Source organism: Chiloscyllium plagiosum, chromosome 17, assembly GCF_004010195.1.
Source record: "Chiloscyllium plagiosum isolate BGI_BamShark_2017 chromosome 17, ASM401019v2, whole genome shotgun sequence".
NCBI classification, from domain to species: domain Eukaryota; kingdom Metazoa; phylum Chordata; class Chondrichthyes; order Orectolobiformes; family Hemiscylliidae; genus Chiloscyllium; species Chiloscyllium plagiosum.
The window spans coordinates 11,005,424-11,024,341 of record NC_057726.1 but is presented as its reverse complement, the minus strand read 5'-3'; the positions used below and the strand labels follow the sequence as shown (position 1 = coordinate 11,024,341).

General features: G+C 41.0%; 1 protein-coding gene across 2 annotated transcripts in view; it reads left to right on the top strand.

Moving 5' to 3' along the window:
• Positions 1–18,918, top strand: part of adamts18 (ADAM metallopeptidase with thrombospondin type 1 motif, 18) — a 263,961-nt gene that overhangs the window by 127,798 nt on the left and 117,245 nt on the right. For both annotated transcript variants that reach the window (XR_006314069.1, XM_043706550.1), the window contains exons 11-12: positions 11,348–11,443; positions 13,391–13,539. Coding sequence is in view for 1 of the 2 variants with exons in the window: in XM_043706550.1 (XP_043562485.1) it covers positions 11,348–11,443; positions 13,391–13,539 (245 nt within the window). In the remaining variant the exon portion in view is untranslated. The remainder of the gene's footprint in view (positions 1–11,347; positions 11,444–13,390; positions 13,540–18,918) is intronic.

Below are 18,918 nucleotides of genomic sequence, written 5' to 3'. Positions count from 1 at the left end.
TGCTAACCACTGAGACATTGTGCCGCTCCACTTATTAGTTCTTCAGCCATAGAGTCATAGAATCACAGAGCTTTGCAGTATGGAAACAAACTCTGCAGTCCAACTTGTCCATGCCGATCAGATATCCTAACTTAGTCTACTCCCATTTCCCAGCATTTGCCCCATATCGCTCTAAACCCTTCCCATTCAGATGCTTTATAAGTGTTGTAATTGTACCAGTCTCCATTACTTCCTCTGGCAGCTCGTTAATTTCACTGTTTAGTAATTTTTCTTAGACAAGCTCCAATATCAAAAGATACTTGAAACCAAATATTAGAGGCAGGTAGCTGTGTAGGTTATGCTGGGTTGGACAGCTGTGCAGGTTTATCGCTCCATTTGATACACTTCTCAAGTGGTCACTACCTTTGTTTCTCTTCCTCCTTTTTAAAGTGCCTTTGTTTTGATCTCTTGTTTTCTCGAAGTTCCAAAACAATGCAACAGCTTATAAAATAGTAATTACTACTCCTAGAATTTGAGGAAATCAGCTCCAACACACTGAAAATGCCAGAGAAAAGGAGCAGCTCTTACAGCCACAACTTTTTCCTGTCCTCCATCTTACCCTGGCGTTGTTATATTCTGTCTGATCTTCTGTTGTGTCAACTACTTTGCATGATCATGTGCTTTTTCTTTAAGTCTGATAATATCTTTTACAGTTAGCAATGCTCCATCTTTTGATGTTTTTCTTATCAGTTGGAATGTGTCAGTTCTGTATATTCTGAAATATTCCCTTCAATATCTGCAACTCTTTCTCTATGAGCTTTTCCTTTAACAGAATTTGGCAATTTACTTGAGCTATATTGCTTTCATGCTCTTGCAATTGCTTTTATTTCAGTGTTTGGAAATTGGGCCCCCCCTTCTGTACTTCAAATAGAATTAGAATTCAGCCATTATATGGTCACTGCTAGCGAGAGGCACCTTCATTCTGTGATCATCAACTAACCCTATCTCATTGCACAGAATCAAGTCCAATATATCTTGCTCAGCTTTAAAACATAGTGTTCTCAGAAGCAATTGTGAAACTATGCTTTAATGAAGCAAAGAACTGTGGATGCTGAAGATCTGAAACAAAACCAGAAATTACTGGGGAAATGGAGCAGGTTTTCAGCATCCGTGGAGATAAAGCAGAGTTAAGGTTTTGAGTCCAGTAATCCTTCTTCAGATGCTGCCTGACCTGCTGGGTTGCACCAGCTACTTCTGTTTTTGCTTAAGGACTCTTCACCTTGGTTACCTTTGCCTCATATATGCAACAATCTGCCAAAAGAAGTAGTGGAGGTGGTACAACTACAATTTAAAAGGCATCTGGATGGGTAAATACATAGGAAGGGTTTAAAGGAACATGGGCCAAGTGCTGGCAAATTGTACTGGATTGGTTTAGGATATCTGGTCAACATGGACAAGTTGAACAGAAGGGTCTGTTTCTGTGCTGTATAACTCTGTGATTCTATTATCTACATATATTCTCTGTATATATGTAGATTAAAATCATGATGATTGCTGTGCCTTTCTGACATGTTCCTATTATTTCTTCATTCATGTTCTAAGTGCCCCAGTCCCATTCGGTTATTGTTTGGCAGTTTGCACACCTACAACTGAAATCTTGCCTTTATCATTTCCCATCACTATTCAAACTGTTTTCACATCTCGGATTTCTGAAGTTAGGCCATCCCTCTTTATAACTGTTCTCTGCCAAGAAATCAGTGTCTTGCAGGGACCAGGTGATTGAGGTGGATTAAGAAAGGTACTGAGCAGTAGAGTGATGATGTTATTGCCAGGAATGGAGAATGAGCTACTATCTTTGGGGGTGATGTTGAGTTAACGGACAGCATTCTCTGAATGAATCCAAACTCTTGACTGCCCAGTCATTGTTTTCCTAGTAGCCAGCCTGTAATGATTAATTACTCCAGTAACTATATTTGACTTAATGAGGACAAAACAAGAATGTAATGAGGCAAGCGTTGAGAAAACTATCAGTCATCCATCCTATTGAGCTCACTGTCCCCATGGATGACATACACCCAGTGATGAGCTTTCCTCCTCCTCCTGTCCTGGGTGTAGCTGATTATTTGGACACTGCAAAATAGAGGGAGTTAAAAAAAATGCATTTTCTCAGTGCTCTTGCAACATTGTAGTTGAGAGGAAGGATGCGTGAAACGAGAAAAAGTTCAGAAAAGATTTACAAGGATTTACCAGGGTTGGAGGGTTTGGGCTATAGGGAGAGGCTGAATACGCTGGAGGTGTTTTCCCATAGGCTGAGGGGTTACCTTATAGAGGTTTATAAAATCATGAGGGGCATGGATAGGGTAAATAGGCAATTTCTTTTGGGTTGGGGGAATCCTAAACTAGAGGACATAGGTTTAGGGTGAGGGGGATAGATGTAAAAGGGACCTAAGGGTCAACTTTTTCATACAGAGTATGTTGCATGTATGGAATGAGCTGCCAGAGGAAGCAGTGGAGGCTGGTATAATTACAACTTTTAAAAGGCATCTGGACGAGTATATGAATAGGAAGGGTTAGAAGGATATGGGCAAATGGGACTAGATTAAATTAGGATTTCTGGTTGGCATAGACAAAAAGGAACCGAAAGGTCTGTTTCCATATTGTACATCTCTATGACTCAAGTGTTGTGCAGCGAATGAAGAACTTTTGAAGTGCAGTTACTCCTGTAAGGAAGCCAAGCTTTTTGGAAGTATTACTTGAGCAGCGAGAATTGGACAATCTTTTACAGTGCAGTTTGGGTTTAAGGCAGACTGATTGAGGATAAGTTACAGTCATTAGACTTGGACTTCAACTTAACATTATTTATAATACATTAATGCTGAATGTGTCAATGATAGATGAACAGGTTAACATTAAGTTGCATTAAGTAGTTGTATCATCATAGGGTTTCTCCAGGGCCTTGAGGTTCTTCCAAACCCAGTGAATTTGCTGCAAAGTTACTTTATATTAATCGGTGTGGAAGGTGATTGAGTATCAGGCTGAAGTCTTACTCAAAAGTTAGCACCTCTTGCAAAGTCCAACTCCCTTAGACCTACACTGTAATGTCAGCCAAGGCACTGGAGAGGGTTCCAAGCTCGTGATCTACTTGATTAGCAGCAGGGGCCGCACCTTGAACCAATGTTTGAATATGTGTTAGCTCCAGTAAATATCGTCAAGGTGTTTGAGATGTCTCTCCGGAACCCTTTGTGTTTCCAGTCAAGGTACAAAGGAACCTTGTATTATTGTGTGGCCAACTGAAATGCCGAGTCAGCCTTTTTTTTCTGCTTTAACAGGGCTTCAAGCAGCTCACAGATGATTAGGTTCCAGTAATGTCATATGACTACACTGAGTTTAATGAGCAGTGCAAGCATACGGGTTTCACGCCGTGAATTGAATGGATTTTTCTTTTAGCACTGATTGCTCATTGAGATAGACTTTGAAAGAATGATTTTTCAAACCGTGCCATTGTTGCCAGCTTTAATGAGGAACACTGCCAGACCTGGCCTACTGCCAGCTTTGGTTTGGATCCAACTTTGGAACTTTTCAAAAGCCTCACTTTATCCAAAGGTTGTGAACAGATTGATTTTCTTTTCTTTAATAAGAGGGTTAGGTTTGTAAATACAAAAGCAAGACATTGCCAGACCCTTTCTCTGACCAAAAGGAAGAAAACAAAGGATTTGCTTGTACTTATTATATGACTTTATTTACCTTAGACAATTCCGAAGTACTTCAGCACCAATGAAGTGCTTGTTCGACTGCAGTCAGTGTTGTGAAGCAAGTGGATATGGCAATCTGTTTGGACAGGAAGATTCCACATTAATGTTGGTTGCATAGCTATTACCCAGATGAAGGAGAAACCTCCCTGTTCATTTTCAAAACACTGCCATGTCAACTTTTATATCTACTTGAGAAGGCAGGCAGGACCCTGTGTAAGTGTTATTTTGTTATTAGTTCGTGGGTTATGAGAGCTGTTGGTTAGGCCTGCATTTATTGCCCATCCCTCAGCCAACAGTCAGAACTCAACCACATTGGCTGTGGGTCTGTATAGGGCAGACCAGGTAAAAATGACAGATTGCCTTCTCTAAAGGACACGAGGGATCCAGTTAGATTTTTACAACAAATGACTGTGGATTACGTGGTCACCACAGACTACACTAGAAAAGTGGAGATAAAGCAGAGTTAAGACTCTGCTTCAGAACCTGAGCTCTAAACACCACTGGACTCGAAGTGTTAACTCTGCTTTCTCTCCACAGGTGCTGCCAGACTTGCTGAGACTTCCCAATAACTTTTATTTTTGTTTCTGAATTCAAGCATCTGCAGTTCTTTGTTATTTTTACACTAGAAGTGCTGTACAAATAAGTCATCTTTGCTCAGACAAGTAATCTCACTGATAATGTAGCTTGACTTGATATAGAGTATTGAGTGCAGTTGAGAATGCTTTCGATAAGGGAGAGTATTTTTACTGTACTTGTCCCAGTCACTGACTCTCATAATGTGAGTTTACACACAACATTGTTGTTGTTTGTACATAGCTATTACACTTCAAAAGTATACGTGAAAAGATTCAGGGCATGATTTTCAGAATTTAATCTGTAAAGGATTATTGAGAGATACCATGTCATAATTCGTTGACCTTTAACCATCTGGAAGATGTGGGAGATTTAATTTTCCCTGCAACATACACCAATATTACTAATAGTGTTCAAACTGCCGCAAGTGATTTTGTTCCTGAAATATTAAACTGCTATTTTAGCTAAGTACTTTAAATTAAAGAAAGAAGTTAATTCCTGTTTAACCTGCTTTTTCTCCTTTCTTATTTGTTGTTTTATTTATAAGTGCATCACATCGACTTTATTTCTGTCTAACATACTTTATTAATTTAAAAAAAAACATTATTAGCCTGAACTTGAGTAAACAGGGTATGATTTCCAAACTTAAAGACTTTATTTATTTTATCATTGGCATTGTTATCTAGGCCTTTATTTATTCCCAACCCCTAATTGCCCAGAGAGCAGTTAAGGGTCAGCCATATTGCTGCGGGTCAGGGAGTTACATGGGCCAGTCTATGTGAGGACCTCTTGAGTGAACTGGGTGGACTTTTAGGACAATTGATAGTGGTCACATGACTGTCACTGTGTCAGCTTCTCATTCTGATTTTTATATGAAGACCACTTAAAATTCAAAATGTATTAAACAGTGATGAAGTAGTGACAGGCATTGGCAAGACGTAAACGATCTGGTGAACTCAGCAGAAATGGCAAATGAAATTCAATGCAGGTAACATAGGAATGTAACAAATCAGAGCAGGAATAGGCCATTCAACTGGAAAACAGAAAGACATTGGACACTGTGAGTAAAGTTAGAAATGACTGTTGGGCAAGGGGAACATGTCAACGCTATATAGGTATGTGAAGAATAAAAGGATGACTAGCTTAGGAATAGGGCCAGTCAAAGTCAGAAGTGGGAAGATGTGTGTGGACCCTGTGGAGAGGTGCTAAATGAATATTTCTCATCGGTTTTCACTCCGAAGAAGAATATTGTAGAGGGGAAGAATGAGATACGAGATATTAAACTAGAAAGGATCAAGGTTAGTAAGGAGAAAATGAGGTCTGCAGATGCTGGAGATCAGAGCTGAAAATGTGTTGCTGGAAAAGCGCAGCAGGTCAGGCAGGCAGAAAACACCAAAATTGGAGGTGTAGTGGACAGCGGAGAGGGTTAGAGCTGAAAATGTGTTGCTGGAAAAGCGCAGCAGGTCAGGCAGCATCCAAGGAACAGGAGAATCGACGTTTCAGGCATAAGGATTCCTGAAGAAGGGCTTATGCCCAAAACATCGATTCTCCTGTTCCCTGGATGCTGCCTGACCTGCTGCGCTTTTCCAGCAACACACTTTCAGCTCAGTCAAGGTTAGTAAGGAAGAGGCATTGTCAATTCTAGGTGGAGTGAAAGTGGACAAGTCCCCTGGGATTTAGTCGAGGATTCTCTGGGAAGCTAGGGAGGAGGTGCTGGAGCTTTTGGTTTTGATCTTTGAGCCATCATTGTTTACAGGTTAGTACCAGAGGACTGGAGGATTGCAAATGTTGTGCCCTTGTTCAAAAAGTTAAAAATCACACAATATCAGGTTATAGTCCAACAGGTTTAATTGGAAGCACACTAGCTTTCGGAGTGTCACTCCTTCATCAGGTGATAGTGGAGCAACGCTCCGAAAGCTAGTATGCTTCCAATTAAACCTGTTGGACTATAACCTGGTGTTGTGTGATTTTTAACTTTGTACACCCCAGTCCAACACCGGAATCTCCAAATCATGATTGTTCAAGAAGGGCAGTAGAGATGACCCAGGTAATTATACACCAGTGAGCCTTACGTCTGTTGCAGGAAAATGTTTGGAAAGGACTATGAGAGATAGGACTTATAATCATTGAGCAAACAACAATTTGATTGCAGATAGTCAACATGGTTTCGTCAAGGGCAGGTCATGTCTAACAAACCTCACTGAATTCTTTGAGAAGGTGACCAAGCATGTGGATGAGGGTAGGACAGTTGACATGGTATACTTGGAGAAAGTGAGGACTGCAGATGCTAGAGTACCAGAGTTGAAAAATGTGATGCTGGAAAAACACAGCAGGCCAGGCAGCATCCGAGGAGCAGGAGAATCGACGTTTCGGTGGTATACTTGGAATTCAGTAAAGCCTTTCATAAGGTTCCACATGGTAGGCTGTTGGAGAAAGTGCAAAGGATTGGATGGGTTAGTACGTTTGCAGACAACACTAAAATCGGTGGAGTGGTGGACAGTGTGGAAGAATGTTGCAAGTTGCAGGGGGACTTGGATAAACTGCAGAATTGGGCTGAGAGGTGGTAAATGAAGTTCAATGCAGATAAATGTGAGGTGATTCTCTTTGGGAAGAATAACAGGAAGGCAGAATACTGTGTAAATGAAAAGATTCTTGGTAGTGTCAATGTGCAGAGGGATCTTGGAGTCCATGTACACAGATCCCTGAAAGTTGCCACCCAGGTTGATAGTGCTGTTAAGAAGGCATATGGTGTGTCAGGTTTTATTGGTAGAGGGATTGAGTTCCAGAGCCATACTGTCATGCTGCAACTATACAAAATGCTAGTGTGGCTGCACTTGGAATATTGTGTACAGTTCTGGCCGCCCCATTACAGGAAGGATGTGGAAGCATTGGAAAAGGTGCAGAGGAGATTTACCAGAATTTTGTCTGGTCTAGAGGAAAGGTCTTATGAGGAAAGACTGGGTCTTATGAGACTTGGGTCTGTTCTTGTTGGAAAGAAGAAGGCTAAGAGGGGATTTGATGGAGACATACAAGATGATCAGTGGATTAGATAGGGTAGACAGCAAAAGTCTTTTTCCTAGGATGATGATGTCAGCGTGTACGAGGGGACATAACTACAAATTGAGGGGTGATAGATTTAAGACAGATGTCAGAGGCAGGTTCTTTACTCAGAGAGTAGTAAGGATGTGGAATGGGTAAGAACAATGACTGCAGATGCTGAAAACCAGATTCTGGATTAGTGGTGCTGGAAAAGCAGAGCAGTTCAGGCAGCAGAAATGTCCTGCCTGCCAATGTAGTCAACTCAGCCACATTAGGGAGATTTAAACAATCCTTGGATAAGCACATGGATGATGTTGAGATAGTGTAGGAGGATGAGCTTAAATTATTTCACAGGTTTGCGCAACATCGAGGGTTGCAAGGCCTGTCCTGCGTTATATTGTTCTATGTTCTATGTTAAATAGTGCAAAATGGGCTGTGAAAGTTAGAATTGAAAAAGGACTACACACAGAATAAGCATTCAAGCCAGTGCGAGCAGACACCGTAAGTTGCAGCTATAGTAGAGTTATAGAGTCCTACAGCACAGCGACAGATCCTTTGGCCCAGACTGGTCCATACCGACCAAAATGTCTGTCCATGCCAACCCCATTTCCCTACACTTGGCCCATATCCTTCTAATCCTTTCCTATCCCTGTATTTGTCCAAATGCCTTTTAAATGTTGTTAATGTACCCACCTCAACTATTTCTGCTGGCAGCTCATTCCACATGTGTTCCACCCTTTGTGTAAAAGAATTGTCCCTCAGATTCCCTATTACTCTTTCCTGTCTCACCTTAAATTGATGCCCTCTAGCGTGTGATTCCTCAACCCTGGGAAAAAGACTGAGTGCATTCACCCTATTCATGCTTCTCGTGATCTTATATACTTCTGTAAGATCTCTCCTCAGTCTCCTACACTCAAAAGAAAAAAGTCGTAGCTTGTCCAAACTCTCTCTGTAACTCAGACCCTTGAGTCCTGGCAACATCCTTGTAACCCAGAATAGTAGCAGTAACTAAGTGGAAGTCACAGCACCCATAATACCAAGAAACCAGAATTAGGGCAATAAAAGCTAAACAGACACAATCTAACTGAAGGTGTTGGTAAGGGGATTAGTGAGGCTGTGATCAGAGCAGGTGCTCCATAATATAAAGAAAATAGTCTGGGCTTTACTTGGGAAAGTATGTCAAGAGAAGAGTGTTGTTTATCAGGCCATGAAAGCCAGGAAGTCCTCCAATTTGTCTGCGACAAATCATAAACTTACCTTTGCATTAAGCAAGTGGCAGTCTAGAATAACTGTTGGAACTTTGAAGATGGCATGTTATGTTGGTTAAGTCTATAAAAGTTAGGCTTGTCTGATCCTTGTTTTTATTTTAAATGAATAGAAATTTCTGGAGAAACCCAGTCCTTCAGGTAGAATAGTTGTAGCGAGTAACAGAATTAGTGAGTTTTGAGAAGATTTGTAGCTCAGATTGGGGTTTTGGATGTAGGCTTGCTCACTGAGCTGGAAGGTTCATTTTCAGACGTTTCATCACCATACTATGTAACATCTTCAGTGAGCCTCCGAATAAGCACTGATGGTGTAGCCTGCTTTCTATTTATATATTTGAGTTTCCTTAGGTTGGTGATGTAATTTCCTGTGGTGACATCATTTCCTATGGTGATGTCATTTCCTGTTCTTTTTCTTAGTGGAGGTAAATGGGATCCAAGTCAATCTGTTTGTTGATAGAGTTCTGGTTTGAATGCCATGCTTCTAGGAATTCTCAGAAAGCATGGCATTCCAACCGGAACTCTATCAACAAACACATTGACTTGGATCCCATTTACCACCCCCTAAGAAAAAGAACAGGAAATGACATCACCATAAGAAATGATGTCACCACAGGAAATTATACCACCAACCCAAGGAAACTCAAACATATAAATGGAAAGCGGGCTACACCACCACTGCTTCATTCGGAGGCTCACTGAAAATGTTACCTAGTATGGTGATGAAATGTCCAAAAATGAACCTTCCAGCTCAGTGAGCACACCTATATCCGGAAATAATATTTCAAGTCCAGAATGAATCTTTTTCAGAACTGAACTGAACTGTTCTGAACTAGTCCAAAGATCTGCAGGTTAGGTGGATTGGCCATGATAAATTGTCCATAGTGTCCAGGAATGTGTAGGTTAAGTGGATTAGCCATGGGAAATGTGGGGATAAGGTAGGGAGGTGGGTCTAGTTGGGCTGCTCTTCAGAGGGTTGGTGTGGACTCAGTGGGCCAAATGAAGAATAAAGAAAGAAACAATGGGAAAGTACTTGCTGGCAGGGTAGTAGATATCATTTCAATTTTGGATTGGATAAGTAGTTGATGGTGAAAGAGTGATGGAGTGATTGCTTTTTGCAGGAACCAGTACAGACTCAGTGGATGAATGGTCTCTTTCAGTGCACTTAAATGATCAACTTGGATAAAAAGCCTAACTAGATGATTTGAAGTAGATAAAAAGCCCAGCTTGAATCAGTATATTTGTTTACTGATGTCCTTGGAGCACAGGGTTAACCGAATCATATATTGTACAGAGCACTTTCAATAAACCTCCAGTCAAATTCAGAACACTGTTCACTCAGAGGCCTGATGTTTAACAATATTATTGCCATAAGTGTCACTTATGAGTTGACAAAAAAAAGCTGATTGTTCAGAGTGCACAGAAGTCATTGATTTGTCCTTGTGCTTCATGTAAGGATGTGATGGCCGAATCATGACACTGGAAGATAAACTAGTGATTACAATTGTTTTCCTTTTTTGTCAATTTAATCTCCAAATTCTGGTGGGTATTACATGATTCTAGAATGTGATTCCATAGGAACCAGCAGTTTTGCCTCATCACATTGCTGTTTCATCTCTTTCCTTGCCAATTTCCTCCCCTGCTGCCTTTCATGAACCCATCGATTGCTTGTGGTATTGGTAACACTCTGGTGTCTTGTGAAATGCTTGGTCCTGACACAGCAATGGCACCAGGTAGTTTTAGGGTTGCTACATAATTGCCAAGAGTGGTAGATTTGGGGGATTTCCTCACCATTATAGCCCAAAGACACTCAAGGCTTATTATAGTGCTTCTACTTGTGACTCAACACTGCTTTTGATCCCATCTTCATCTGATGGTTGTGTATAAATTCCAAAGTTTGCGAGTGGAGACAATTAGGATTAAGGTCTTGATCCTATATTTTGAATTCTCCACTGAGGGGCACCTTTCATAAATTGTGATATGAATGCCACTGAATTAATATAGGCTGATTCAAAGAGGAGATTTTCCCTTGTAGAATTTTGGGACAATATATTTCCATCCAAGTGATAATTGGGTGATCTTGGATCAGTTAATTTAGGCAACATTTTAATAAAGGTACTTCTTTTGTAACACCACTTTTTTCAATTTTCAGTCATGAATAATGTGCAGAACAGAGATATATTAAAAAAAAACTTGTGTCTAATGTCAGTGTTATCATAATCCTCGGAGCGCGTCACATTGAGAGAATTACTTTAAAAGTGTCTAGTTCATACTGTGTTCTTGTTGGTATGAATTGAGGTGGGTAGTCAAAATCGAGAGAGAGAATGATTCAGTGGTCATGTCAACCACAAACAGAACAAAGGTTGGCCTCTCAAACAGTACAGCAACCACCTGAAATGTCGCAAGCTGCAGTGGGACTTAAACTCATATTTTTCAGACTTGGTATTCAGAATTCTATCAACCAAGCCAAACTGACAGAGTTTTATGATATTGTTTCTTTAATGAATAGTTGGGCTAAGTCTGATTGATGTGAACAGCCTGCTACCTATCAAGTAGCCTTGTATGTTAAACTTCTCAATTTGCAACAAATAGCATTTTTAAATATTTAACCATTTTAAGACTGGGTGATGAAGATTGCTTAAGTTGGTGGTGGTCATGTGGTGGGAGGGAGGGAATGTCTACAGTTCTACTGTAGGAGGGCCGTTTTTCTGACGCGGATTTTAATTTTGTGTCTCGTCACAGGACATTTGCAAAGCACTTTGGTGCCATAAGAGTGGGCACAGATGTGAAACAAAGTTTATGCCAGCTGCAGAGGGTACAGTTTGTGGACCTAACAAGGTAAGTGGTCCATGGGCATCAGGTTCCTGATGAAGGGCTTATGCCTGAAACATCGATTCTCCTGCTCCTCGGATGCTGTCTGACCTGCTGCACTTTTCCAGCACCGCACTCTCGACTCTGACCCCCAGCATCTGCAGTCCTCACTTTCTCCATGGGCGTCAGATGGCATAATCTGCCCCACCAGCATCTGGTCATCAAATCTGGGTTACGCTTCACTCTGATGGAGTGCATTAAGTTCATAAGACTTGAGAGCAGAAGCAGACTGTTCAGCCCATAAAGTCTGCTCCACCATTCAGTGAGATCACGGCTGATCTGATCATTCCTCCATTTCACTTTCCTGCCTTTTGGTGTCTGTCATGTCATCCTTAGTTGAGGTAACAGAGCAGTAACCTAATGAAACATTTCACATATTCCTCATCGTCTTCAGTGTTATGCCTTGATGCCCCAGTGGCTTAATTTTACCCCCCACCCTGTTATGTTACAGACCGGGCAAGTTCTTCCTCACCTCTCTGTTGAGTTGACTGATCTCCAGCTGGCTTCAGTTGTACCTTGGCTATATATTGGAGAGCACCAGCTGTGCATGCCAGGTGACAGGTGGGTTCTATTGTGCCTTATGATGTGGGCCAAGATCTCACCTTAGTTTAACAGCTCATTGGCCAGATTCCAGCATGAGTCAGTGCCTTCAGGAGAGAAGAGGAGAAAATTGAGACCTATATAAGTATCTGTTTAAGAGATAAAAAAAAACATATTATTATTCCATTGTTTAGATGATTCCCCCTTCAGGCTTGTCCCAACATTTGAATTCATCAATGAGATTATAGCCCAGTGCTTTCAATGTTCTTTATAGAGTGTGCAGGTGTAGGATGGGAGGCAGCATTAAATGATAACTTGCATGGTGCAATACTCCTCACAACTCACAACACAGAATGAATGCAGGCACCTTGCCAGCCTCCAGATCTTAATGCTAATTATATGGCATCTCTATCTTCCCCAACACATGGACTGCAAAATTCATCACATGATTATAATCTGGTGCTGAAGGGAGTCTCAAGTTGAGAATAAACATCCCTGGTCAGTGCCAATCCGATCATCTCAGCTGGTATCAATCAGTTAATGCCCTCTTATTATGTCAAGTGTTAATCCTCTTAGTGCAAGTTAGAAATGGTGGAGCAGAATCTCAGCTGCAAAGAAAAATGTTGTTCATGTGAGTTGCTGCCTCCAGCTCAGCTGCACAGTCTGGCTTTTGAACTGAAGGACTGGTCCGCAGAAAGCAAGAGGGTGCTCAGTATCCTTGCTGTCTGTTATTAAGAGAAATGTTACCTAATGCCATTGCACGTGCGCCTTTCCCTGTTTTTTCCATTCCTGTGGTGTGACTGAAGGCAGAAGCGAACCAGGAGGGTGGGTCAGTGAGACACACGGCATATATTCAGGTGGCTTTACCATGAGCTGATTCATGGGACTGAGGTGAGGATTTGGGGTTTGAGGGAGGTGGGGGGGAATGGAGGGAGTGCTGGGTGGTGGCAGGTATAAGGGTACATCCTGAGCCACATCACCTTTCAATCTAGACTCCTACGCTTTCAGGACCTGCTGGGTTTCTGGCCTGGGGAACATAAAAGAGCATAAGAACTAGGAGTAGGAGTAGGCTATTTGGCCCTTCGAGCCTGCTGCATCTTTCAATAAGATCACGACTAATCTTTTTATGGACTCAGATCCACTTACACATACTCTCACTGTATCCCTTAATTCCTTTACTGTTCAAAAAAATCTACCTTAGCTTTAAAAACGTTTATTGAAGTAGCGTCAACTACTTCACTGGGCAGGGAATTCCACAGATTCCTCACAAAGCATCTTTGCTGGCGGGGAGTTTTGCATTTGCCAGGGGTTTGCGTAAGGTTAGTGTTGACAAGTGGTCATAGGCTCACGCTTACAACTTCCTTATCATTGCAGTGGTGTCGGCGAGGTCAGTGCTTGAAATATGGAGACGATGGCCCCAAGCCCATTAACGGTCAGTGGTCCAGCTGGTCAGAGTGGTCGGAATGCTCCCGGACCTGCGATGGTGGAGTTAACTACAGGGAGAGACACTGCAACAGCCCAAAGTAAGGAAAATTGGCACAATCACCTTCTAGCCCAGCTGCTTTCTCAGAGAGAATAGTTTATATCCCATCTGTCACTTATGTTAGGAATGGGTGTGTTTTGTTGATAAACACCAGTTAGTGTCATGACTGTTTCCACCACCCTCACTATTGTTACTGTGATCCAACCAATCATAGCAGTGCTTATTCCGCCTGTCCTACTGTAGAAATGGGGTTCCAAGATTTACTGCATTACAACCACTCATCATTTATCATTGCATTTTTATTCACTGGTAAACATTTGAGAGGACACAGCATTGGCACTGAGACACTGTGCCAATTGAGTCTGTATTCAAGTATTTAGGGTGTGTGTATATGTGTGTGCATGTGTTTTCATGTAAACATTAATCAGTGAACATAGAAAAGCCAGCTTTGATGCCAAAGTTGAAGAGTATCTGATTTAATTAAAAAGAAAAGTAAAGATGTCAAACTGGCAGAAGTACAGAAATTCTTTGAGAAATCATAGGGGGGGTCGGGGAGCCACACCCTTGGAAAGTTTACAGATATAATTTCTGGTGATTTTGAAAACTATAGTGTTCCCTGGGCACTTATTCATCCATACAGAGCAATTGTATAATACAATTATTAAAAACATCACCAACCTCTGCAGTTACGGGATAGAATGAAGTGAAAGTCTGCAATGTGATACTATCACTGGCTAATACTCCCACAGCCAGGTTAAAAAAGGCTTGAAATCTTGCTCCTGAGACTTGAGTGTATGAGACAGGCTCAAGCTTCATGCTGTACTTGAGGGAGTGCTGTACTGTTGGAGGTGCCGTCTTTCCAATCAGATGTTATCCAGCGGCCTAGCCCGTCCTCTTACACAGATGTAAAAGGACACTGTCACAAAGAAAATTCTGATTGTTCTTCTCCATTTTCCAGGTCAGTATGTATCCATTAGCCATCACCGCTAAACTCAAATAACTGGTTAATCCCTGTTTGTGAGCACTCGTACTTAATTTGACTGTCACTCTTTGTGTATTACAACAGTATGTTTTTTTTAAAGAAGGCACCTTATTGCCTGTAACACCCTGAAGTTGTGAAAGGCTTTATATAAATCTTTGCAAACATATCCTATGACCCATAATCTTGAGTATGTTATATACACTCGTTGAGCCCGCCAGTTGGTAGCTAAGACCAAGTGTTATCTTCCAATGACAAGGTGTTGGAATCTGGGGATTTTTGGACCAACATATATACGGAAGTGATTGAGTCCTTCTTCTTTTCGTCATGATTTGGAGATGCCGGTGTTGGACTGGGGTGTACAAAGTTAAAGATCACACAACACCAGGTAATAGTTCAACAGGTTTAATTGGAAGCACACTAGGTTATAGTTTAGTGTGCTTCCAATTAAATCTGTTGGACTATAACCTGGTGTTGTGTGATTTTTAACTTTCTTCTCATCAAACATTTTGCACGTTTTTACTCCCATTATAAATAACCAAGTCCACATTTATGATAGAAACTATCTAATGAAAAGTGTGACATGATAATTGCAGTTGCCAGCTATTGGTGACACTGCAGCATCTCCATTGGAAGGAGAGTCAAACTTCATCATGACAAGTGGATACAATGGGGAAGGGCGATGACATGGCAGTGTTATTGCTAGACTATTAATCCAGAGACTTAGGAAATGTTCTGGGACCTGGGTTCAAGTCCTGCTGTGGAAGATGGTGGAATTTGAATTCAATTTGAGTGAGGGGGAGTGGAATAAATCTGGAATTAAGGTGATGACCAGGAAAATGTTGCTGACTGAGGACAAGGCTATTTAGTTTGCTAATGCCCCTACACATGACTCCAGATGTACAGCAATGTAGTTAATTGTAAATGACCTCTTGGCAATTAGGGACACCAATAAATTCTGGCTTCACCAGCAATACCCACATTCCATGAAGGAATAACAAGAATATAAATGTTGATATAGTGATTGTAATGGAAAAGACTTGACCAGAAGAATGGGCAGTTGCAAGCTTGTTGATATAGTATGAATAGGCCCATAGTTATAGCATTTTCTATGATCCCAGCTGATGATATTGCTGGACAAACCTTATCCAGATTTAAATCTGACTTGATACGCCATTGTTTGTGCATTTTGATTTTAATGAGGTGATCTCTCATAGAAAAAAACAAACAGGTAATGCTGCAGATTTGGTTTTTAACAAGAAACAAAAGTTCCTTACAGAAAATAAGTGAATGTAATATAGAATAAACTGTACTATTTCCAGATAAGCATGTTTAAAGATTTGTAAATACCTGATAAAACCTAATTCCCTGAATCCTAACAACACTCATTTATGCTACTTACACCAGACAGAATATCCTTGCCTATCAGTTCTATAAGGCTTAGTTTAACTGTGCTTTAATTCCAATTCTTAAAAATCTGACAACCTCTCACTCAAATCATCATACAACTGAGGTTAGACTTACTCAGCTACAAATAACTCTTTCATAGACACAGATTAACAACACCTTCTGCTCATTAAAAATGCAACTGAAACATCACACTGTAAACTTTTGCTATAAATTCTGTGTCTTATGATCTTATACTCCACAACCACCTGATGAAGGAGCAGCCTTCAAAAGCTAGTGCTCCCAGATAAACCTGTTGGACTATAACCTGGTGTTGTATGATTTTTAACTTCGTACACCCCAGTCCAACACCAGCACCTCCAAATCATGAGCCTAAAGAGTAAGATTTACTAGTGGGCATTCAGGACTGTAATGTAACAACAAAAAGGAGAAGGAATCTGAAACAATAGAGGTGTGTTTACATATTATTTCATCTGTTCTTGTTGTCAGTGAAAGAGATACAAGTCCAAACAACCATAACTCAAAATATTTCTCTGCCATTAGCCTACACCCACCACCAGCACAGCACCCCCACTACCCCCCGCTCACCGAAATACAGCATAAATGCTGTCTCCTCCACATTTCACTTCAACTCTGATAAAGAGTTATCTAGTCTCAAAAACTTAGCTTGTTTTTTCTCTCTCTCTCTCTCTATGGATGTTGGGTAACTCACTATGAACTCCATCATTTGTTGTTTTCAATCATAACGAATTGTTTTTTGACTTCAGTGATACTGCATCCTTTAAGGAAATTGTGGCTGTCACTTGTTGCATGTTGTGAGCCTAGAAGTTCCTCCTCTGGTTAATAATGAAACTTGGTTAAAGTCTTGGTTAAACTCTTAATAACTGCACCTGTTTTCTTGTCACCTATTCTGGGGAATTAGAATGAAGGCAGCCTGTCAGTTTACATACCTCGCCCATCTAGAATAAACTAAATGCCCTCCCACTGCAGCTGCTAAATATGTCTTTAATGGATTCCCAACTCTGCTCCATCCTTTACAAATGTTGATTCCTCATTTCTAGGATTTTGTTTCCTTGTCTTGCAATTTAGATTAATTTTCCAGATTTTGCCTTTCTCATCGAGTCAGACCGAACGGTCTGTTTCTGTGCTGTATATCTCTATGACTCTTCATGGTCTGGCTCCTCCCTATCTCTGTCCTCTCCTCCAGCTCCACAATCCTCCAAGATAGCTAGCTTAACCAAATCGGCACCTTCCGCATCCCTGATTTAAATCACCTGTTGTTGACGATACCTTCAGCTGTCTAAACTGCACCTCTCCATCTCTTTACTTCCCTTTAAAACATTCATTAAAACCTATCTCTGACTTTGGATCATCTGTTTTCATATCTCCTTCTGAAATTTGTTGTCTAATTTGACTTCATAACACTTCTGTAAAGTGCCTTTGGTCATTTTCTTTTATTTTGTATAAATTCAAGTTGTATTTTTCCATATCACTGACACCAAGGTTCATAGTTCCTTGAAGGTAGAGTCACAGGTAGACAGGGGAGTAAAGAAGGCATATATTGGTCAGGAGTTGAATAAAGGAGTTGGGATGACATGTTGCAGGTGTACTCGATACAGCTTAAGCCACTTTTGGAATACTGCATTCAATTCCATTCTCCCTGCTGTAGGAAAGATGTTGTTAAACTTGAAAGGGTGCAGAAAAGATTTACAAGGATGTTATCAGGGTTGGAGGGTTTGAGCTATTGGGAATGGGCGGCACGGTGGCACAGTGGTCAGCACTGCTGCCTTACAGCACCAGAGACCCAGGTTCAATTCCCGCCTCAGGCAACTGACTATGTGGAGTTTGCTCATTCTCCCCATGTCTGCGTGGGTTTCCTCTGGATGCTCCGGTTTCCTCCAACAGTCCAAAAATGTGCAGGTTAGGTGAATTGGACATGCTAAATTGCCAATAGTGTTAGGTGAAGGGGTAAATGTAGGGGTCTGGGTGGGTGTGCTTAGGCGGGTCGGTGTGCATTTGTTGGGCTGAAGGGCATGTTTCCACACTGTAATGTAATCTAATCTAATCTAATCTAATCTGGTCAAAACACACCTTCAGTACTGTGTCCCTCCACTTTGCGACAAAGTGAGACAGCCAGCAGAGGTGATGTGGCCTAGAATATATGTCCCAAGACCGATTCCCAAAATTAGAATCCACAAGCTATTTAAACCAGTGGAAATAAAATGGACTCACCTCCATCAAAATGATCATGATCAGCAAGCTTTATTTTAAATGAAATTTTACTTTTGACACTGGGACCAGGAATCCCAATAGGTAAGAGGAGGGGAAGAGAATCAGATCCCTAAGATAAATACATTTCTAGCACTGCATCTGGTTTGAAGGAGAAAGGAGTTTTTCTCTGGTCCAAAACAGTTTAACTTTTACATGTCCTGATTCTATTCATTTGCCTCAATTACCTCCCTCCCCAGTTAATAAACATTTTCAACCTCTGTTTCATTTCTTGGACATGTGCGGAAAATCCATAATTTCTGACTTCCTACTGAAAATTACTCACCGCACCTCTCCACCTTCCCATCTATGAGGTGTGGAGTAAATATTGAGATAACTGAGTGTTAATTCCATCAAGATGCAACTGATATTTTTTAACTTCATCTTAGTTATTTTATGATATAAGATGTGAGATTTATATGTATATTAATATCATTTATTTTAGTCTTTGGATGTTGGACTAGTGGTCTGTGGGTTTTTCAACTGTATGTAAGAGAGGTTCAGGAATTAACTTGTAAGTCTTTCTGGAGCCATGAGCTTGAACTAGTACATGTCAGAGAGTAGAAGACAGTGACTCTGCTGGAATAATGATGGGAGTTTGTTTGTATTGTGAATCTGAGATAACATCTGTGAGAGCAAACATTGAAAGTCACTCCTTTGACATGAAGAAAGTAGGGGAAGTAAAGACCCCCTACCCATAATTCTCTCTCTGTTACGTCGATGACATCATCAGAGCTGCTTCCCTCTCTTATCTGGAATTGGTAA